Below are 24,626 nucleotides of genomic sequence, written 5' to 3' on the forward strand. Positions count from 1 at the left end.
AGGAAAGGCCCTTACTCTCGTTAGCACTCTATGACACTTTATTGCATTTAATTAAAGGACAGGTGAAATTCCTCTATGTCTGGCTGGCAAAGGTAATTGTAAAAACTACAAATTTTGCATGCAATCCTTCCTGGTATAAACAAATACAATTTTCAACTATTCTAGTCGTGCTAAACCTGCACTTGTCCATTAAAAACCTGCTGGAACTGAGGAAGCCTTCATTTCTGGTACTTACTAATAAAACTGCAATGTAATTCACATAAGGACCAATCTTTGGTCAACAGTTTAAGAGAACTAGTCCAATGATATTGGTATATATTACGTATGTTAATGCATTATTATTCTCCAAAAACATGTTCAACTAAGAACTCTCTATTAATAATGCTTTTGATAATATCAATAACACTTATTAATTTTATTGGGTGACCCTTAAGTGCTAGATAATATACTAAGCACACTCACTATAGTATCTTATTTTAATGTAGTTAGTTTAATCCCCACCCCCCAAAAAGATATAGAAATAATTTCTACCACAGTTTTACATATGAAGATCCCAAGGAAAGGGAAATTAATCAACTTGCCCAGAATCATGTAAATACATGGTGTACAGACTCTAAAGCCAGACAATCTGACTCTGAAGTCTATACCTGTAATCACTGTGTACATTTATTCTCTCAATTCACTAACCCAATCTCCTCTAACACCTGACACATTTTAAAATCAGCAGGTTGAAATATCATGCAACACCTTCTTCTATAGTAAATCAGCTCTTCAAATACTGAATCTTTTTACTAAGCATGACAGATTTGTTCCGGTGGTTTCAGGAACCCACTATACAAATTCCCAGAAAGTGAAGTTAAACCTGTGGTAAATTAATAGAGAAGAAGTTTACTGTAGCATCACCAAAGTTTTGAAAATATATAATCTTTTTTATATTCCCCTTCCAAACTGACATCAATAAAAAGTGGTCCAGAGAATTATATGGTTACTCCAACATCAGACCAGAGTGTTTTAAAATACATAAAGATGAGCATATAACATGGTAGACAAAAGTAAGCCATAAGGCTATTTCTATAGAGAATAAACAATGTCAAGGGCATCATTGGTTTTACTGGCTATAACTACACTGTCATTAAAAAAAAAAAAAAATGAGGTCACAATAAATAACCAAGACTGTATTTTTACTAAACATATATGCAAGGACAAATAATATTGAAATTTTGGTACAACAAAACGAGTTAAAGAAATACACCTGAACAATAATGACATAAATGAAATACTAATAAGTTGAAAAAATGACATGAAAAAATGATATTTAAGTCATTTTCATTCATCAAAATCATTGTATTTTACATATTGTGGAACTTTATGATTTCATAAAATATTAATTTCCCTTTGCCTTAGCAAAACCCAGACAAGGAATATTATTTATAGATTATAAATAAAAGAATTTACTCAAGAATATTATTGGACTTAGTAAACATAACATGGCCAGTTAGGGACAGAACTGGCTTCTACCTCAGAGCTCTTTCTACCATAGTAGCCAGTCATGTAGGTATAAGACTATTCGAAATGCTATTTTACAAAGTACCATGTATAACCTCTGTACCCCAGAAGTTTTCAATATAACCAAATTCTCAAGGTGAGAAACCATATAAAAAGACCTATAATATTCTCTAAACACTGGAAGATACAGTTTTTGAATAAATGTAGTTTATGCCTTTCCATACATTAATTTTCAGATTATTGGCAGATCTTTGTAGATAATAACAAACAGTTAATAAAAACAGAAAGTCAAGAGTATTGCCAAGAGCTAGTGAAATAGTTGGACACAGAAAATTAATTAAATATCTCTAAAGAAAAATATTGAAAACAGAACCAGGAAAATTCATGTCTTTAAATAAGTGGCACAGGGGTGGAGGGGGGGGAGGGAAATAGCAGGCACAGTGAGTTTGAAGATGTTTTCCTATTACAGGGCTTAAATTCTGCAATACATGGTCTATACATCAGGTCTTTAAACTCTTAGGATAAGTTTAAGTGGTAAGTGGAGAGGAGAGGATATGTATTATTACCATTTCCAAAATAAAAGGGAGACTTTCAAAGAAAAAAAGTATCTGCCCAAAACACCCAGTTAGTTGGTGGAGGATGCAAGATATAAAAAGTAGAAACAAGCAGAAGATAATTTTGAAGACAAAACAAACAAACAAGAAACATGTATTGTGTGACTAGTGAATGACAGGGCAGGAATGTGATCAAACTAGTAACAATTTGAAAGATTTGATTTTTGGAAAAAAAAAGGCTATAGAGGATATTATTACCAGTGAAATTATATTTCTCAAAGGAGATTTTTAAATGAAAAAATTATTTTGAAACATGGACCATTAAGCAGCAAAAGAATCTCCTATGGGAAACATTAAAAGCCCAGATGAGTCATTAAAAACTCTTCAGAGTAAGATAATACTTCTCCATGTCTCAGCTCTGCATTAAAATATATACATAGGTTTAAAAAAAAGTAACATTTTATTTATATTTATAAAGAATATGAAGTAAAACATTTCATGGGTAATGTAACAGTAACAGAATTTACTTTCACCCATTACATTAGTTTTATTCTCCCAACCAGTTAAGATCCTGGTTTTCCAATCTGAAACAGTATTATACAGGACCATAGCAAAGTTAACGCACAAAAGCAATCAACCCATTCCTATGGCACATAATTGCTGGCATTATTTCAGGAAATGAAATGAGTCAGAGAAGAGGCATTTTTCAACAGGTTATGCTCTCTTCTAACTTCTGCTTGCAGAGCAAAAGCCACTGCATGACCAAGAAATTGTACAACAACTTAGATTGACCTTGGTAACACCTCAGAAGAAAATCCTTCAGCCCTTGAAAAACTGGACTTACCTATGCTTTTTTTCCCCAAAATCAAGTTGAAATGTATTTGTTTCAAAAATAGTGCAGACACAGATCAAAATAATAATAACATAATAATAATAACATAATAGCAATAATAGTCATAATAGCAACTCTTGGTTAACCTTAGGTGTGTTCATCAGAAGACATATATGTACACATACACTGACATTTTGTAATTTCAGATACTCATAGTATCTTTTAATTGGATATTATCACTAATAGACTAATCTCCATAACGATAAAATTTGTCATTTTATCTTCAAAGTGTTCATCTAGTTTTAACATATATCAAATTTCTGAGATTTTTTCTTCACAGAGTCATAATATTATTTCTTAAAGAACTCTGAAAGACAACTGGGGCATGATTCAAAACCATCTAGAACTTTATGTTAAACTAAAGTACAAATGCATAATTGAATGAATTCAAATATCTTCACAGATTTCTTCTAAATAATGTTTTTAAATTCCACTTCTAATTTAACACTATTTTTCATATCACTATGTAGAGGATCTTCAAAAGATCATGTTAAAGACAAATTCATTTTAAGTATCTGAACATTTTTTAAAAGAATAAATTTGTGCAACAAATGCTGGTTAAAAAAATCATAATTTAGCAAATCCCATCTGATATGTAAAATGTACCTATCACATTGATGTGAAGTGTTTTTTTCAAAAGCTAAATGAAGTGAGAAAGACAATGTTATATACAGTATCATTTATTTTATACATTATAAAAGTACAAATCTCATTGTAGTTTTGGATCATCTGCTCAGAAACCTGTACTACCTTCTTTTCTGTCCAATAAATTGAAGTTCTGGCACGCTTGGCCATCCACAAGCTTCTCTCAGTACCTTTCTGGCCTTACCTTTTACCCACATTTCCTACATCACACACTTCAGTCCAAATATGAATTTAGAAGGTCTTCTGCTCGGTAGTCCCTCCATCTTCACACGCCAGGCCTGGACTCTTTCTTCATAAGTAACTTCTCCTTCACCTTGAGGCATTGAACTTCATCAAGGGCAACAGGAAAGTTTACATACTTCAAGTTTTCAACAAAACTTCCTTCATAATCCAGCCAAAAGTGGATGCTTCTTCAAATCTCCTTAAGTGACAGATTACCACCTCTCATCTGAATTACTGCGATAGCACCATAACTGATCCACCAACCTCTGATTTTGCCCATGGTCAGTCAGAGTGATTATTTTTCCTAAAACACAACTGTGATCATTTCACTTTCCTGTTTAAAAGCCATCTGTGACTCCCAGTTACTCATAACAATTAAGTGCCAACACACACATGACTTAAAGGTACTACATTTTCCAGCCTTCACTTTTCTGCTACCATCATCTGAAACCTCTTCTTCCCATTATCCCATATGTACTCTGTCTATAGCCATATGAATATTACTCAGGACCTGAAACATAGCAAGTTTTACCTTTCTCTTACTGTATTTGACTAAAAATGGACTTGGAAATGCTGCTCAAGCTCAGGCCGATTTATAAGGCATAAATCTCTTGATTGCCCTTCCCCTCTGCTCAGCTAAGCAACTAGCTGATCTGATCAAAAACTTCGACCCAAAATCCTTGACATGTCTTAACAAAATACAGTCTCCATCATTATAAATTATGTTAAATCAGAGAAGCCAGAAATGCATTTAAATAACTGAATCATTGTTAGTAATGAGAATGCCAGAATAAGAGTCAAAGCACAAAAGCATATTCCAGACTGTTCCACCAACTGCTTCTGAAAAGATAAGCAAGTTTTTTTACCTCCCTGAATCATGCTTTCCATTTCCCTAAAATGGAAAGTTTTAACTAGATTATCACTAAGAAGCATTTTATCTTTATAATTCAATCATTCTAATTCTACTATTCAATTATATGGCAATTGTTTCAAAAATCATGAATGTGTCTCTTTTCTTCTTCCTCTCAACTTTTTCTGGTTCCGATGATATTATGATTTCCAGTGTAAAGGAAGAAATATGCTTCTTCAAAGCTAAAAGTAGCATATTAGATTTTCCCAAGTGTATCCATACCAGGGAAGACATCGTATCAGGCACATATAATTAAATGACCAATTCGAATAAGAAATAATATTTTAACTGGTATCTGTACTACTGGTCTAGTAGAACTTGGAAGATAAGGAGGGCACGCTATAAAGGCACTTGGTGCCTTCCTATAGTACATTTTAGACACATTTAAAGACAAGCAAAATTCAGCTTGGCTAGACTGAATTTAAACAATATTCAATAACTGACTTAAAAACAAAAGAACATCAGTGTACTGCATAGAATGGACATAAAAAGCTCTGGACCAAAGTGCGTCCCCAATTTTAGCAAGTTAGCCTGAAAAAAAGACACCTAAACTTTATCATAAAGGACTATTGTGCAGCAATAGTCTACAATTTACAGGCTATAACATATTAAAATCTTAACTACATGAAGAAAATAAGCCATATACGTGTAAGAAAGCTTTGCATTTCATGTATAAAAATGCAAAATGGAAAGTAATGAAGCATATTTGAAAAAAAGGCCACTGGGAGAAATGTAGAGCAAAGCAAACCCAGGAAGAAACAGATAACACATGTGAAGACATTTTTGGAACCGATAATGCTAATCTGAATAAATACACATATACAAAGAGGCTACATCATTTTCTTTCTACATTCTCTAAGTAGTGCTGCCAAATATGGAAGGATTGGAGCCATTTCTGGGGAACTGCTGAATCAGGAGCCTGAGTCAGAAAGTAAACCCTCAGCACAGAGAAAGTACTAAAAAAAAAAAAAAAAAAAAAAATGTTGAGAGCTCATACACAAACAGACATTCAGTTCATAAGGTCCAAACCTTCTCTAGTCATCAAAGCACCATGCACTCTTCCCTTCCCAAACTGATCCCCTCATATTATGTGTATCTGGAAAAAGTTGTCCAAGAAACCAGATTATACCTGTATCTAAATATTGAGGTACAGCACAGAGTCGGTACTACATGTGACTAAAGATGGCTCTGAAAACTAATGGCAGGACATTTTCCATCTTAAATGACAAGAAATCTAAAATAAAAATAAAATTAAACAAAATAAAATAAAGGGCTTATATTATATTAAAAATTAATTTAGAGACATACAAAAAATTGTTTGACAGTAATTTAAGGGAGACTAAGATGCTCTTTCTCCAAAAGCCTTTAAGATCTGATTATCTCTCTGAAATGGTCTAGACATCACTCTTCTCTGAATTAGGCAGCAGGAATGGATCATGAGCTATTCTCAGGCGTGGGAGTATATTTTTGGCACAGGAGGTTCAGCAAATACATCCCATACATAATCAACACAATTAATGCTCCAAGGTAAATCACCTTTGAACAACAAAACAAAACAATTATTTTCCTCTTACTCCTCTGCCCCATACAGGACCTTCTCAATTTTGTGACGGCACTCTGTATCATCATTAATAGATATTAAATACAATCATTTATACAATAACTTTATATAATTTTTATCTCATTCAACATTTATTTTCAACAGCAACAATGACTTTGTACTTGATTTTCAGTTCTAAGCTCTCCTGAGCTAAATGAGCCAATGATCTTAGTTCTTTTTCAGACAGAGCCTACGGCATAGAAATCACAAAGTAACAACTAATCAAAACGAAGCAAGGTCATATTGCGCCTATGATCCTGATTTGTCAAAATACTCAGTCTATCTGGATCTCAAGTCTTATTCTCTCATTATCACTTTTTATTAAGAAACATATTTACATTTATATTTAATCTCTGCAATCTCTACAAAATTTATCCCAGAAAAGAAAACTCTCAAATAGTTTAGCTTTAAGGACTAAGAGCCAGTGTTAGTCTTAGTACACAATTGTGAAATTGTTCTTTTGAGCTTTACAGTAAGCATAATGATATTCTCTCCTATGAAACAATAAATAACCAGAGACAGTGTTCTGGTCATAATGCATGTGTTGCAATTTCAGTGATCAGAATTCTCTCCATCAGTGAGTGGCACTAACATCTTTGCTTGGCATTTATATTACATCTTCACACAATGTTCCACAATAGCTATCACATCTTGTTCTTGCTTATGATGATGAATAGCAATGCATTTTAATTCATACTCCTGATTTTCGCTGCTTTTCTACGCATATTAATTTGCATTTGGCTACATTGATCGGCACAGTCTGAATTGACACGAAGCTTCATCTCTGAAGACTTCAGAAATTCAAAGAGCTAAGTTCTCTTTCATTTTTACAACATATTGATGTGGTAGATTAGGCCAAGATATTATAGTTGAGTAGTTAATTCAGTAGCTATAAGTGGCTTTTCTAGTCGCTGGATTGAGGCATTCTCAAACTGTAATGGTCTTAATAAGAATCACCTGAGTGTTTATTAAAAATGCAAATTTCCTGAGCCACAAACACCAGACATTTTTAACACTGCAAATGTAGGTAAAAGCCCAGAAGTCAGTATTTTAATAAGTATACCATGGGATTTCAACACACAAAGTCCCAAAACTTCACATTGAAAAATCTCTGAGAATGAGTTAATATTTAAACTGTGAAGTTCCCAGTCATCGGACTATGCCACATCTTATCCAAAACTGCTTTACCTAATTACAATTCTCCTATGCCTATATTTAACAATTAGCTAGATTATCTATAAAGTTTGCTGACTTACGTTATTCATATCAGTCAAAGGTCAGATTTTGACAAATTTGGTCTTACCCTCCCTAACCCACCTCACCCCCAGTAATTGACCAGACCAACCTCCTGCAAAACAAATGAGAAACTTCCATCCTAAGATGCTAGGATTGTATTAATGAAATGTTCTATAAAATACAGCAGTGAAAATACTCAAGAAAATAACATATGTGAAAATACCCTTTTTAAGTATTTTTGGGACTCCAGTGCTGACAAAGGTGGAGTAAGGAAAAGGGTGGAGTAAGTCCAATCATGAGTTTGAAAAGACCCACTCCACTATTTATAAAGTAAACTTCTCAATTCAATTGAAGCAGGCATTTAGGAAGGCTTAACTAACATTCCTGACTATTAAGTGGGATAACCAAATACCCCATTTTGTTCAGGACTCCGGTTTTTTTTTTTTAATTTTTTTAAAGATATTATTTATTTATTTGTCAGAGAGAGAGAGGGAGAGGAAGAAGCAGGCTACCCGCTGAGCAAGGAGCCCAATGCAGGACTCAGTCCCAGGACCCTAGGATCATGACCTGAGCCGAAAGCAGATGCTTAACAGACTGAGCCACCCAGGCATCCCAGGACTCCTGGTTTTAGCACTGAAAGACCCATACCTCATAAAGCTTTCAATTATCTTGGTTGGCCACCCTACTTCATGCTTCAGTATTTAGGCATAAAATTTGTAAAGCATATTAAAAATCCCTACAATGGCCTATCAAAAGAAAATCCTGATAAAGTAAGATTTTATTGAGGAATTGCTCATGAAAATTAAGGCTTTAGATTTCAAAAATAACCATGGCACCCCTAAAGTTTGAGCTTTACTTTGATTCAACAAAAAAGGGTCACTGAAAAAGGGTCTCTAAAAAAGAAAAAAAAATCACAATTAAGAAGCAATAAATACTTAACAAATATATAATCATAGAAGTTACTAGGAGGAATGTACTTTGACATTTCCAATATATACAGATCCAAAATATCATGGACTTTTAGCTGATAAGATAGAAAGTCTTCTGAAACACCAACAATTACTTTAAAAGGTAACACCATGAAAGACTATGGACTCTGAGAAACAAACTGAGGGTTCTAGAGGGAAGGGGGGTGGGGGGACGGGTTAGCCTGGTGATGGGTATTAAAGAGGGCACGTACTGCATGGAGCACTGGGTGTTACGTGCAAACAATGAATCATGGAACACTACATCAAAAACTAATGATGTAATGTATGGTGACTAACATAACATAATAAAACAAAAAAATTTTTTAAAAACTTAAAAAATAAAAAAATAAAAGGTAACAGCAATCTGGGCAGGAACAAGAAAACCAAAGAGTTAAACAAGTCGCCCTTGATTTAGGTCCTGGCTGCAACAGTTATGAAGAGCTCAATGCTAATGATTTAGAACCTGCAATGAGGAAGGAGAAATAAAATTTCCAATGGTCAGAAGAGAGCTACCTCATTTACAGTTACGACTAGGGGGGCTGCTGATCACTATTTTCTGACAGATCACTGAGGAGTAATGATTAATTACAATTAATAAAGTTAAATAGTGCAATAATTAATTACAATTAATAAAGTTAAATAGTGTAGGGGAAAATTAGAGGCACATCTCAATTATTCAAAGTTGAACTTCTGCTCTGTGATTTATTCATTAGAAAATTTCAAACTGTTTTTAACTAGTAAGGAGAAGAGTCAGTGTCTTATTTATTTATTTTTCTCCATTTATCTTTTTGTTTTTTTGGGTGCCTTGGCTTCTAAGTAGCCTGCAGAACTTCAGTGGTAAGGATCCTGGGGCTCTTTTCCCAATTCCTTTTAATCACAACTAACCGCTTTGAAACCAGGGGCTTTTTTTCCATTATTTTCCACATAGTTGGCTGAGCCAGACAATTTCATGCAGGACCCAATTACCTCTGGTCTGGCCTTACTGTAATTAATAACTGGCCTGTCTCCAGTCTCAGCCCCATTCAATCCATCCTCCACCTGCAACCAGGACCTTTCAATCATGAAAATATGATCATGGCATTTTACTGCTTAAAATCTTTCAAGGGATTTATTGCCTGCAGAATCAGGCCCAAACTATAACTCACAGATATGTTCCTCTCCAGCCAGTTCCCCTCCACCTGTTCTATACTCTGACCATACCAAATTACTTGACTCAACAAAATGAAGTCTCACTTTCTCTCCCTCTGGCCAGAATGCCCAGCAGTCTACCCTCCTGATGACCTCTCCTTGCGCTTCCTGTCTCAGCTCATGCCATGTCCTCTAGGGAGGGCCTTCTCAGACCTTCTTAAGAACAAATCCATCAGTGATCACTATTCTAGGCCCCTACACAGGCCTGATACACATCTGTTTGAGCATACATTGTTAATACTCAGTGTCACTCAATTTCTTCCTCCCTGTGGATGTGGGCCTCTCCCTTAATCATTTCTATACTATCTTACACTTAATATAACATGGATAATCAACAAGCATGCATTGATTGATTTCCTATAAGAAACAATTTGTGACCCAGAAAGCAAGCTTATAAAAAGAGAGCAATTCTATTAAAATCAGTTAAAAATAACAACAAACAGATCAGAAGTGTTTACTGGGATCTATGAAATACAACATAAACAGCCAAAAAAAAAGTCCTCAATCAGTCTCTGTAGATATAGTAAAGCACATAGGTGATGAAGGTGAAAAATTATACATATATATATATATATATATATATAGAAAGAAAATATTTTTACAATAGTATACAGACTACTGTATACAGGGGACATGGTTGCTCATAATGTTCTAGTTATGCAAGCAACTTATACATAAAAGGAAATACAGGCAAATGAGCAATATGAACTGAGAATTCATGAAATAAAACTAGTAGCCCATAGATACAATAATTTCAACCTCACTAGTAATCCAAAAGAATAAAATAATGTCAAATTGGGAAAAAAAAATCAATTGTAATATCCATCGTTGGCAAGGGTATGAGGAAATGGGCACCTTCACAGTTGTCAATTGTTACCAACTTTCTGGATAGCAATCTTAACATATGCATTAAAAACTAACAGATTTATATGCCTCTTTATCTAAGAATCCTATCTCTAGGAATTTATAGGAAGTTGGTGGTAAATAAAACTATGAACTATAAAATATTTACATTATTAAAAGGAAATGCCTAAAAATCCCAGACTAGCATAGATCAGCATATAATAAAGCCATTAAAACTAATGGTGTAGAATTATGATTTGATGTGAAAGGTGTTAATAATATACAATAAAGTAAGCTATGAAACAGCACATGTAGCATACTAACAATATAGCTGAACGCAGACACCTGAAAGGTTAATGACCAATAAGGTAACAGTATAGTGGTTGAAATTAAGAGTAGTTTTTATTTTGCATATTTGTGGTTTTTATTTGTTCTATATTGAGCTTTATTTAATGGCCCTTTCATAGCCAAGAACAGCTTTTTAAAGTGAATTATTGAAGAAAAATAGAGACTAAAGAAAAACACATACAGGGAAGAATGAATGTATATGGCAGTGAAAATTGTATTATTGCAGACATGGGAGCCAAGAGTGAGCATCAGTATACGGACATTACAGTAAAGAAGAGCAGCCTAATTTTCTCAGGAAGAAATACATGCATTTTGATATGGCAGTCGTTAGGGATTTTTGAGCACAGATGTATCATGAAAGTAGTGTTGTAAGCAAATTTACTGGGCAATAGTGTGTAATCTGCATGTAAGCAGAGATCCTAAATCCATTCCTGAGACAAGTACTGTGATTTAGAAGTATTATTATCTGGGCTTAAAGGAGAATTGAATTGAGAGACATCAATAAGAGAGAGGGGCAGCCAGTACCTTGCTCCTTTGGAGCCTTTACTAATACCCATAACTGGAATGCCCTTCTCTTAAGTTCTACTTATGATCTGGTGTTTGGTCTCAAAGTTCACCTTCTCATTGCAGCCCACCCTGATTTGCCTATGCTCCCAATCCCTCTTGCCTTGCTTTATTTCTTCCACAGCACTGATTACTTTCGACATTCCAGATGAAACACTTCATTTTGTTTTCTGTTTCCTACATAAGAATAGATGTACCCACAAGGGCCAGAATTTTTGGTGTTGTTGTTAACTAATGTGTCCCCTAGGGTCAGAATAGTGTTTAACCTACAATAGTTATTCAATAGGAATTTGTGGAATGAACAATTAGATCTAAAAAGGGAAAGAGGTGGGGAGTCTGAGCTAAAACTACAAACACTAACAGTGACAAACTTTCCAAAATGAGGATGTAATCTGAATGTAAGATGATGATTGGGTATTCGGACAAGCTGACTCTGAATTGAAACAGTGGCATCCGAGTAAGGAAAGTGCCCAAGACCATAACTGGTGAGAGATTTCATAGCCGAAGATAAAAGGAATGGTGGACTTGTATTTTGTTAATTCGTTAAAAAAAAGGGGGGGGCGGTATCTAGATTTGAAAAGAAAGAAGGCAATGGCAGAGATTTACATTTACAGGAAAGAGGAAGAGGCAGTGATGCAGGATACAAAGAACATTTGGAAAACATAAATTAGAAGAAGCAGAAAAAGAAAGACAGGGAGAACGTGATGTCTCCGAATCCAGGGAAGAACCTGGAGTATAAAGGGACAAATAATAGGTTTTGTATTTTTTCAAAGAGCTCGAAATGTTTGAGAGCAAATACAGTCAACAGGATTTTAGGTATTAGGTATGTTAAGTATAGGAGCTTAAGCGACGGGTGGTAGGAAACAGAACTAGCTATAAAGGAGATGGGTTTGGAGAAGAATAAGGACACTTTCTCCCCACAGACACCCGGAAAGGGAAAGAGAAGATAATTATGAGAAAAGGATAAGGAGAGTAAAAAAAAAAATGTATAAAAATTGAAGTGTCACATTCTTTTTGATAGAATAGGTGGAGATGATATGCCAAGGAAAGGATAGGACAGCTGGGACTGGGGGCATGGAAAGAGAGAAAAGGTCTAAAATAGCTCCCACAGGGAGAGAGCCTGGGAGTACAGAAAAGACAATTAAAAAGACTGCCAAATAGCAGCAGAGAGCAGATTGAAGTTTGAAAGCATCCAGTTCTAATGAGCCAAATCTGCAATGCTGTTTGCCTCTAGCAGTGTTCTCTCTCCGGGGAAAAGAAGCAAAGGGAGCCAGAGTTAGAGGTAACAAAGGTTTAGGAATTTGCTGGACCGGTAAAGAAGCAAAGGTTATTAATGAAGAGGCAAAGCTTGTGCTCCTTGTTGGGAGTGAAAATCCAAAATCAGATGAAGCAAGGAAGGCACCAGTGCCGAAGTCTAATCACTGAGGAGTATTTCCAAGGAAGTAGGGAAAGTAATTATTGTGAGTTCTGAGCTGAAAGCTAAAACTTTCAAGGAAATTAGAAAGCTTCTCGTTTCCCACCACTGCCACTATCACTCCTGCTGAGACTGGAGGAACGGGAAGAAGCAAATCTAAGAGACCAGGAGATTCTTTTTTTTTCTTTTTTATGTCTATCGATAGGAAATTTTTTTTTTTCCAGAGGACTGCTGTGAAGTGAGCAACTCTGTGTGTATGTGTGTGTGTGTGTGTGTGTGTGTGTTGGGGAAGGGGGGGATGGATATTACCACTAATACAAAAAAATTGGTACTTGTCTATAAAGTTTTATGCATTTCTAAGGCATTAGGGTCACTCATTTATAAATAAACTACAAGGCAACCCACTAGAAGAAAAAAAGTGTATTTTGTTTGTTATAGACAATTTGAGATTTCTACCATATAAATACAGGCTTTGTTTTTGAATCAAATCCCAATGCTTCCCACTGGCTCAATAGAGTCTTCTGTAGTGCAGAGATGGCCTCTCCACCTCTCGGACCTCTCACTCCACTCTCCACATTGTTCACTCTGCTCCAACCACCTCGGCCTTCTTTTAGTTTCTGAAATAAATCAAGCTGATTCCCAACTTGGGACCCTTGCCGGCCATGCTGTTTTCCCAGACAGGCCCAGGAGGATCTTCTTGGCAGTCAGGTCACCTCAGAGACGTGTCGCCTCAGAGAGAACTCTTCTGTCAACCTAAAGTGCCCCGAGATGCACTCTTTATCCCATCACCTGGTTTTGTAGTGCTTTTTATTCCTGACACATTTTACCTGATAATAGCTTGCTTATTTATTTTTCGTGTTTTGCCATCTGCCTCCTCCACTTAGAATAAGACCTCCATGAGGAGAGGGATTCTGGCTGTCTTGGTCACCACCATATTGCCAGCATTTCCAATACTACCAAGCACACAGCATACATTCAATTATTTTTTTAATGAATGAATGAATGATAATGAACTTAGTATTTTAATATTAAACATGATGGAAAGTTACACTGTATATATGTTCATTCATAAGACTGTGTACCAAAAAACATGAGAGCTAAAAATGGTTATTATTGCTATCTCAAAACATCCCCAAATACCATATCTGTCTTATTATAAGCAATAAATATATTTTTAAAGATTTTATTTATTTATTTAATTGACACAGAGAGAGAGAGACAGCGAGAGAGGGAACACAAGCAGGGGGAGTGGGAGAGGGAGAAGCAGGCTTCCCGCAGATCAGGGAGCCCCATGCGGGGCTCGATCCCAGAACCCTGGGATCATGACCTGAGCTGAAGGCAGTCGCTCAACCAACTGAGCCACCCAGTTGCCCCTATAAGCAATAAATATTATGAGAAAGAAAACTTAATTGTGAATGGAAGGATAAAGGAGGAAACCTCCCTGAAGATGAATCTAAATATATCTCAGTAAAGATATAAATGATCAAATGGACAAAAAATGTTTCTGCTATTTTTGCCAGGCTGAGAGAGGTCTGGAAATATAGACAGATTTTACAGAATTTGAACAGTATGGGATTTAATTAGTTAGGGCACATACACAAACAAAATGTCAGATAAATTTTCCACAAAATAATTCTATAAATTATGAGTAATGTTTTTGCTGTTTGTCTTGCTGTATTATAGCTAGAAACAGGCTTAAGTAAGAGGTTAAGAAGAAGCAGATTTTAATCTTTTTTCCATAAATGGCAATCTCAAAATAAGAAATTCAGTCCCCAGTCAAGTTTTCACACTTTCTGTGGAAAGTATTCTCTGCCGGTTCATTATTACCAAAACAAAACAAAACAAAAAGAAGAAAAAGAAAAAAAAAAGAGGGGGTAGGAAATGTTAAAATCTGCAGTCTTAATGAACAATTTTATGTACAAAACTCCTAATTACCTTATGTAGGACATTATTACCCAAAATCCTCTGAAATCTGATGAAGATGTATCAATTAAGTCCATACACAGGTACATTTTCAAAATAGCCCACTTCAGAATTCTCTTAAGATGCCCATGTAGAAGCCAAAAATCAAAAGGTTAATGAATAAGGAAACTTCAGGTGAGTCCAAATTGAGAGACGTTCTACAAAATACCTGGCCTATGCTGTTCAAGTACATCAAGGTCAAGAACACAAAGTAAGGTTGAAGAACTATTCCATCTTGAGACTGAGGAGACAAGTAAACAAGTGAAGGGCATAATCCTTAAACTGATGTTGAATGGGGCTGGTGGGGTCAGGGTAGTGGTGGAGGGTAGCTACAAGGGAAATTACTAGGACAACAGATGAAATTTGAACAAGGACTGTGAGCTAAATGGTAGTATTCTATCATTGTTAAATTTCCTAATTTTTTTCTTAATTGCACTGTGATTTTGTAGGAAAATTTTCTCATTCTTAAGAAAAACAAACTATGGATAAAGAGGAAAAATTAATGGATGGATGGATGGATGGATGGATGGATGGATGGATGGATGGATGGATGATAGATAGATGAATCAATCTATAGACTGACTGGCCTAATGAAAAATTTCTAAGGCCATCAAGTGAAACAGAAACCTCACTCATGTCAGTGATTAGAATAACAATAACTAACTAGTAAACAGATGTGTCAAAGATAGAACCATATGCTATAAGAAATAAATCAATAAAAATTACAACATCTGTTGTTTAAGCCCTAACAACATATTATTACTTCATTAAATGAGATGAATAAAAATTAAAGATGAAATGTAAAGATTTATTGAACTAAAAACTTTTGTAATTGGTTTCATTACTTATCAATAGATGGTATATTAGAAATATACAATGACATCATTTCAATTTTGTTAAAAATATAATTGGAGGATTTAAACCATAAAATAGTCCACAGAAATCGAATTCCGGATATAGATTGCTGATTTGAATCTTTACTCACTGTCCTTAAAAATCTTAATTTTTAAGCTGAAGCACTAATAATAATAAAAATAATAGTAATACAGCAAGCAGCTTTGAGGTGGTTATTACATCATTCTTACTTTACAGAGAAGGAAAAGAACCTTATAGAGATTAAGTATCTTCCCCCAATTGAAACACTGGTATGTGATAGATGTACAAAGATTAAAAAGGCTTGCCTTTCCCTGCTCCTTGGACAAAACTTTATACCATGGTGGGAGGTTTTTCATTATGTAACATCTCCCATCTTAGTATAAAGCTTGAACGTGTCCATGTTACTGCCAATGTTACTTTCAAAATTGCTATAGTTTTACATAATAATTAGCATTTTAAGATTGAAATGATATTGGTAGAAAAAAAGGAGAGCTAAAATATTTCTTGCTTTTCATTCCTCGCAGAAAGGGCAAAATTCAAGATACACATACATGCATTTATACATGCATTTATTGTATATATATATATATATATATATATATGTGTGTGTGTGTGTTTGTGTGTGCACGCGTGGGTAGGGATGTATAGATATTATATTGGTCTCAAGTATCTAGCAGGTTCCAAACCAACTGGGCAATACTCAGACCCCAAATAATATACTCTGATTTATTGTTTCTTTCCTTTGTAACCTTACTCTCCCCTCAGTGTAGCAAACTGTGAATATTTGGAACATACCAATGTTATAGTGCATCTTGAGGAATAACATAGAGCACATAGCTATACCGAAGCAGAAAGAGAAGAAAAATCTCTTTAAAACATTTTTTTGGTCAAGGTTCACTGAGGAAATCTACTGACCCACTTTGAAATTAAAATGCTGCTTTAGCACAGACACACATAGGAGGGAATTTTCCACTGAGGCTGCACATAGTAGCATATCAAAGCTCTACCAATGACACCCCAAATCACCATCCCCAAGGCAAGAATATGCATGCTGAGTTTAGGCAGCTCACTAATTACCCTGAATTTATTTTAACCTTCAATCTTTAAAAAAATATATGATTATAGGAAATCCAACTTTGCAATTAGACTAGAATATCATAATCATTTCTAGGGTTTCCTTTCTTCTTCTTTTTTTTTTTTTTTTTTTTGCTGTATTCCTGAGTTAACATTACATATGCAATTATGACAACAGTAATCTTCATTTTTAAAGTGTTATCAACTTAATGTCACAAAGAAATAAGAGATAAGTCATTACTTTCAATATTGTGAACTGAGACATTTCGACCAATTCATGAAAGATACTGTGCATGTAATATAATGTTATTATAGAATAAAGAAACTTGATGACATATCTATGTTTTTACTCACCAGTTGTTTCCACAATGCCTTCTAGGATGACGACAATCTCGAACTGTTCAGTTTGCATGCTTCGCTGCGATAGGTCATAAAAGGGGCTTTTGGCATCGATCACGTGGCAAATTGTGAGGGGGGAAACAAGAAAAAGTTGATCTGCCCCTGTACTAAAACCTACATCCAGTTCAAGTTGGTCAAGGGGAAGGAACTCACCCTCAGGTGTCTGCCGAGACTAGACAAGCACACAGAAAAAGAGAAGAAATCACCACTTGTACTGAAATTTTCAAGGCAGCCCAACAGTAATTTACATCATTGCCAACATTCTGCACTATCAATCATCTGCAACAAAATCCAAACAAATCATTATGCAGCTATGTTCTAGCAAACGGGCCGAAATCCCACATAGCTCATGGGGAACATACATGCATTATTTATAATATACGCCTTACTATAATTAGCATTCCCTAACTCATGAGCTTTGGAGAAATGCCTGGTCCAACAATGGCTGTTAGCGCAAACTGTGGAACTGAGTGTACATGTGCTACCGCTTGACATAAATCACTTCAGGATAACTCATTGCATGCCAGATTTGTTTTCCCCACAAAGCAAATAAGCAGGCAATTCTTAGGGAGTTTGTTAAAGCTGAAAAAGGTTGATCGTTAATTTCAGAAAAGATTTACTGCATCGTTACAAAGCAAACCAATAATTTTTCTAGGGCTTTTGAAAGGTAACAGATAGATATAAACTTTAATATAAAAGTGAAGATGATATCCTATTATGTTATCTACACAACAGTTCACATAATACAAAGAAAAGGCTGTTAGCTGATCGCTTTCAAACTCCCAATAATAAACCGCATTAAAGTTGTTTAGCTCTCTATATAGCTCATGAATTTTAAAACATAGTGTAAAAACTGTGCTACATCAAAGCTTTTTAATCAAAATACAATTAAGAATCTATACTGGGTAAACTTTCAGTTTCCTAAAACTTTCATAAGGTAGTGGCATTCGGTATCAGTATAAATTATTATAAAACTTATATTGCTTACATGCTAAAACTCTGAACAATTACCTAAAAATGACTATTAACAATTAGCAAACCATGAAAGTTAACCTCTTTCTCTTCTATTCATTCTTATTTTATTTTCCATATCTGTTCCTTATAAGGATCATATAAGCAAATATTTGTTTGATTTAAATGATGGTGCTGGTAAAATAAGGGTTGAATAATTGCATACAGAAAAATCTGCAGGGGTGGGAGCTTGCTGCCGCTCAAATGGGGCTTGGTAGAATCCAATATATTTAACAGAATCTGCAAAGTTCATTTGATAAACAAAACCTGAATCTGTAACACTGGTCTGTCCAATGAAGTAATAGTTTAAAGACAAACTCCTTACTTTTTGGTAAGGTTAGGGTTCCAAGAAATACCCTGGCTTTTTAAGTGGAGTAAATGAGTCTGAAAACACTAGGGAATATGGTTTAGTAAGCTGTCCTCTATGGCAAAACTGAACCAAGTTAGTGGTAGACTGTTAATGGCAGCAACTGCAGAGTCTTAACAGCAGAATCAATTAGGCAGGCTACTCTGTAATTAGTGATACTCAGGGATTTTATTTGTGTAGAAAAAAATCCAATGAAAATGTTGAGACTATTCTTCTTGTGAGTAGTTGACTAAAAAAGAGTAAGAAGAAAAAGAGGAAGGAAAGGAGGACGGGGGGAGGAAGAGAAAATAGAGGAAGGAGAAGGAGCAGGAGAAGAAGAAGAAGAAGGAGAAGAAGGAGGAGGAGGAAGAGAAAACAATGATTAGTCACAAGAAAAAAAAAAAATCCATGGAAAAACCTGGTGGTTCAAAAATAAAAACAGTAGCTCTAACAACCAATGTTGGAGAAAACTAGACATTTCGAAGCCAGTAGAAGTTAACCTATATTTATAACTTATTCTCAAATTAGTAAAATATGGATGAGACCAGCATCCTTCCAACTAGAAAACTGTATAACAAGTATTGATTAATACTACAAAATAAAAGCCAAAAACAAAACAAAAACAAATAAAAACAAAAACCCTGTGTCATTGTTCTCTCACCTAGTAAGAAACAGGTGCTATATAAACACAAGGTGGTATTCTGATGTTTATAATTAGTGAACAGAATTTGGGTCATTTAACTAATTATTCTAAGGTCTGCTGTTTCTGTACTAAATGAAAATGATAAAAGTAATTCCTTAAAAACTCAATTTCCCATTTATTTTAAAATAATTCTCCCCCAAAAGATGTATTTTTCTAATTTTTATATATATACACACATCAAAACTAAAATTAATCTTCCTTTTTTATATATTTGCTATTTACACCTGTGCCTCATTCTAAAAGGCTGTAATCTATTAACTTTCATATTTCCTGATCACTCATCAAACCATGAAGAGAAGTGGCCTAGAAACAAGCTATCAGGAGAATGCCAACCAAAATAAGAAACATTTCATTCTTAGCAAAGCAGTTAACTCATATATAGGCAACTTAGACTTGAATATATATGAATCTGTTCTATTCAGACTCCATCCTCTGATTTTAAAAATTTGTTCTATATATTCAAAATTATACCTATGTTCCTCCTCCCAAAAATGCTTTATATCCTATCCAAGTCTTAGCAGAAACATATACCTATTATGTGACACTATGGGGAAAGTAACACTTTCATTACTTTAAAAGATGTTTTCCATGCTTACATATTTTTCAGATGAGTAAAATTCTCTGCATATTCACTGAAAATTATTTTCCAGTGGGATGCCATATAATTTAACCTTTCTTTAAATGATTCTGAGACACTACAGATATCCACAATTTTATCTTTTGGGTCTTCTTCCTTCATGTTAGGCCAAAAATCTAAGGTTGACTTTATTTGGCGAAATAATCATTTAGAATCATAAAATGACTGAATGAATAAGAGAGTGAGAAAGAAGCACAAAAACAAAAGAGTTATGGAAAATTGGTAATTCTTAAAAATTTAGCACACAATTTAAAAACACTAGGACCTGAGAATGACTTCCATACGACTTTTATTTTCAATTGTATGGAATTTGGAGAAGGAAATAAGGACTTTTCTGGTTGATGGCATTATAGCAATTCCTGGGAGATAAAAAAACAATTTTAAAAACCTAAGGCTTAAAATTTAAATTTACTGTATAAAAATTAAAAGTAGAACATCATGGATTTTTGAAATGGTTTTGTACAATTTAGAATGTGGTAATAATTTCTAAGTTATTCTTCATTATAAAAATATTGCTATTTAAAAGTAGTATTTCAATTATATACATTTTAATTATATGTAAATGTGGATATGTGTAAAACTTAAGGCTTATGCCTCATCTTACAGTCGCATGTACTGATTTCAAAGAAGCAGCTAATATCAGATGACTTTGAACTCCCTTAAAGTCTAAAAGAGGCCTACCAGATAATCAATTACAAATTCTGACTAAAGGTGGAAAAAGATTCAAAAGTCACAGATGCCTGGAAGGGATTATCAATGTCATGGACTTTACAGATAAATAGCTTTCATATTACAGATGAAAGACTATTGAGTACATGTCCAAAGACACACACACACACACACACACACACACACACACACCCCTCTGGGATGCACATTTAGAACTGCCCAGGCATACGTTCCTTCTTTGAGATTTGTGACCAGTTGTCCACATTCATTCAACAGAAACACACTCTACCAATACAATCAATCTCTTTGCAGCCTTTCTCCCAACTCTCTAGCCTATAACGGTGTTCTAATTATAACCACTGTGCTCTTTCCTAGCTCGGAGGGAGGCTAAGGGAATGTTGAAAAGAACATTTAATCACTACCATCTGATTCATGAGATGTTCCTCTATCATACTCTAAGGCTGTTCTGTGCCCCATCACCTCCCACTAGTGTCCACTGGAAAAGGGTGCTTAGGGCCAGTGGTCAGGAAAGGAAAAGACAGGAAAGGAAACTAAGGTGGAGAGGGCAAGCCCTCCTTGACTCCCATCTCCCGCCATTTTACATTTATCTGTAATTTCATTTCTCCTCTTTAAATATGCAGTGTGTGTATGTGTGTGTGTCTGTGTGTGTGTGTGTGTTGAATATATGCTGAAGTCACCAAGAAAATCACATGAAATGAGGTTGGAGTGCTATCTGCAAGCGAAAATTAGGAAATAAGCCAAAAGCAGGTACTAGAATAAGGAACAAGAAATGCCCTGTGACTCAAAGCAGTTCTGGCAATGGTTTTGGGACTCAGACCAAAATTCAAGTTAGGTAGAGGAGAGTATGGACCTAGAATTTTATCTGGGCTGTCTTTAAATTGTACATTTCTTCTGACTCCATAAGTTTGAAATTCTGTCAATACTCAGGTAGAAAAAATATGACCAACATCAAGTCTAAAATAAAAAATGTAATGCTAAGATAATCATCCCATAAAAATATGTTTATTTTTATGAAAACAAAGTACCTTATAGAATGGAATGTAATTTATCTTGTAATAAATTATGTAAGGTTTTTATACCTTTCAAATGAAAGAATAGCTTTATAATTCCTTGAGGGTCTTTTATGGAATTTATAGTAACTGTGGACAGGATTTGTAACCGTACGTGCGCATTTTCCTCCTACTCACCAAACATCTTCAAATCCATCAAATGCTTTTTCCTACTTCTCTTTATCATTTGTTCTTACCTACTGCTGTTTATTAGTAGGTCTTTATGTCCCTTATTTCTGTTCACACTGTATTCCCCTGAGCACAAGCCACCCTGCATTTTTCAGGAACCATATTTAAAAAAAAAAAAAAAGTTACTATGATTTTTTTAAAAGAATGAGAATTCTACTTTTAAAAAAACTTCTGTACCTACTGGAGAACTGTACTTGTGTCAAAGAAAGCAAAGCTAGACTAAGTAGGAACTGCGCTTTCTCTTTAAAGACATAATGAATCCACCTGAAAAATCACTGAACATTATAGGATCTAGCCCCAAGAGTTCTGGGGAACTCAGTCTTAGGCTCCTTGAACATTTTTACTGACAGCTTGTATGATACGGAGAACAGGTGTTTATTAAGTATCCATTTGTGGATTTAATTTTTTTTTAAGGAGGTAACTAATTATCTCAAGATCAAAACTAAGTTGGCCAAGACCAATTGGTAAAAAGAGTGAGTCATACAAAATAAAGTCACATAGAATCAAACACCTAACTGCATTTCAGTGCATGGTATGAAATGAAGACAAACAAATATATGAAAAAAAAAATCAGGAATCATGTGGTCCAGAAATCACTGTGGTTAAAAAATTAACAAAAGGTTAGGACATATGAAGAGGATGAAGAGATTATTGGTTTCAAAAACAATAATTTTGTGTTTTATTGCCTCTGCGCTTGCTCACATTCATATGGGAAAACCAGATAGCATCCAAAATGAGTATCCATATAAACAGAAAATAAAAGACGTGAATACGAAAAGAATATATATGATACATCAAAAGGTGACTGCACACCATTACCTTTCAATAAGTGAAAGTTAAGGGTTGCAAAGCTGCACTCCTAGGAAGGAAAGATAACTATTTGCAATGAATAGCAATATGAAGAAGTATAATTATACTTCCATGAGAAAAAATTATCCTTATTTCTATCTTTTAAAATATGGATCCAACAATAATTGATTTTAAATTTATTTTATGTAAGTAAATATAGTTTGCCTGGCTGCCTATATAAATACATGATGGCTTCTGGATAATAAGCTTCTAAATTCGTGAACAATGTATCAAGAAAGATTCTTTAAATCTTCCCTAACAAGATGTATATGTAGGGCAGTCAACCATTCCTGTTAGATTTATAGAAAGGAGTAAGATTTCCAGATCCTTTAAACCCACCACTAAATGACAAGGTCCAGAGTTTGAGCCATTAGCCTCATGTCTCAGGCATTTTTATTAAAACTTTCAGCTAGATGATACGTTAACTTAACACGACCATGCTATTCATTAGTTCCTAGCATCTAGAATTTAAAAAAAAGAAGGTAACTAAAATAAATTGAAAATCCAAATAAAACATCGATATGGGGATGAGAAGAGGAAAAGAGAAAGAATATTCATTTTAAAAGAGTTTTCTGTAGTTTTATTTATAATCAAATTATAAATTTCAAAGAATAACTTCCAATTATATCCTTTAATTTTTTATTTCTGGGCAGAAAAAAGACCGACCACTCCAGGCATAAGGTTGGAAGATCTATATTCGAATATCGAAATTAATTTCAGTATTTGCAAGCTTGAAAGACAGGAATAGAGTTGAAATAAAATTTGCCTTCACATAGGGGTGTGTGGTTGGCTCAGGAGGTAGAGCATGTGACTCTTGATCTCAGGGTCCTGAGTTCAAGCCCTATATTGGCTGTAGAGATTCCTTAAAAAAAATTTTGCTTTCATATAAGTCAATAACAAAATTAAAAATAAGGCAGAGAAGTTATAAAAAAAACTTTTAGCAAAATTTAGAGAATTCAAAATAAATATGCATGAAAATTCATAGTAGCAAGGATAAGAAAGCCATATCCATGTTCTTACTGTCCCCTCAAGAATAGAAAGCACTTTATAATTATTAAATAGAACTCTTACATTAATACTGATAAGCTTTTATTCAAAAAATAAGAAAATAATAATAGAAAAATATAAATGAAATTAAATTAGATAATAGGAAGAACATAGCCTATATTTATCATTGAATATGTTTTTATTGCCATAAAATTCCAAATATTTCTCTATATTAAAAATACATCAATCTTAGATTTAAAATGTCAAACAGGGGTTAAAAGAGGGAGCTAACTATGTGTAATAATATTTAACAAGAAGACTGCATAAGACTGATATCAAAACATTCCACTTATTACTTTAAGATTATGGTACAGCTCCTCTTTCAAAATACAGGTGGCTGTTTTAGGTCACTTCAATCTCAGTCCCTAAGAGAACATGAGAATAACTTATTAAAGGCAAATCTCCCCTCTAATTTTGCTGAATGTTATTAGTTCCCTAATAAAACAGGACTCCTTTTTAATGAAGTCTAAGGAAATGACAAGAGCTATGAGAATTCACTTTAATTACTATGGCTACAGGAAAAATCAACTCAAACAAACAACTGGCTGGTAAAGGGCTGCCACTGATCAACCCTCTTACCTCACAGACAGCAGGACATCATTTCACCATAGTTCTGTTTACATATAAATTGACACCACATGTCAATTATTTTTACTCCTAGCACTGACATCTTCTAACAAAAGTAAAGACTTTTATAAGATTATATATATCATTTTAATTAGATGTTGTCTTATCACCTTGTGTTAATATAGCACCCTGCTCCAAATTTGTCAACACCATTAATTGTTTTTAATCAGGACACTCCTTACGGTATATGTGGTACATGGCCTTTGCATAAAAATCATTATCAGTGTCCTGAACCACTGTTAGACTGGATACTTCAGATTCATTGTACATTCGTAAA

General features: G+C 34.4%; 1 protein-coding gene across 2 annotated transcripts in view; it reads right to left on the reverse strand.

Moving 5' to 3' along the window:
* Nucleotides 1-24,626, reverse strand: part of KCNJ3 (potassium inwardly rectifying channel subfamily J member 3) — a 153,432-nt gene that overhangs the window by 124,409 nt on the left and 4,397 nt on the right. For both annotated transcript variants that reach the window (XM_035008008.1, XM_035008007.1), the window contains one exon: nucleotides 17,157-17,373. In XM_035008008.1, the coding sequence (XP_034863899.1) occupies nucleotides 17,157-17,373 (217 nt within the window). The remainder of the gene's footprint in view (nucleotides 1-17,156; nucleotides 17,374-24,626) is intronic.

This window comes from Mirounga leonina, unplaced genomic scaffold (assembly GCF_011800145.1).
Source record: "Mirounga leonina isolate KUSES-001 unplaced genomic scaffold, KU_Mleo_1.0 Mir_151, whole genome shotgun sequence".
NCBI classification, from domain to species: domain Eukaryota; kingdom Metazoa; phylum Chordata; class Mammalia; order Carnivora; family Phocidae; genus Mirounga; species Mirounga leonina.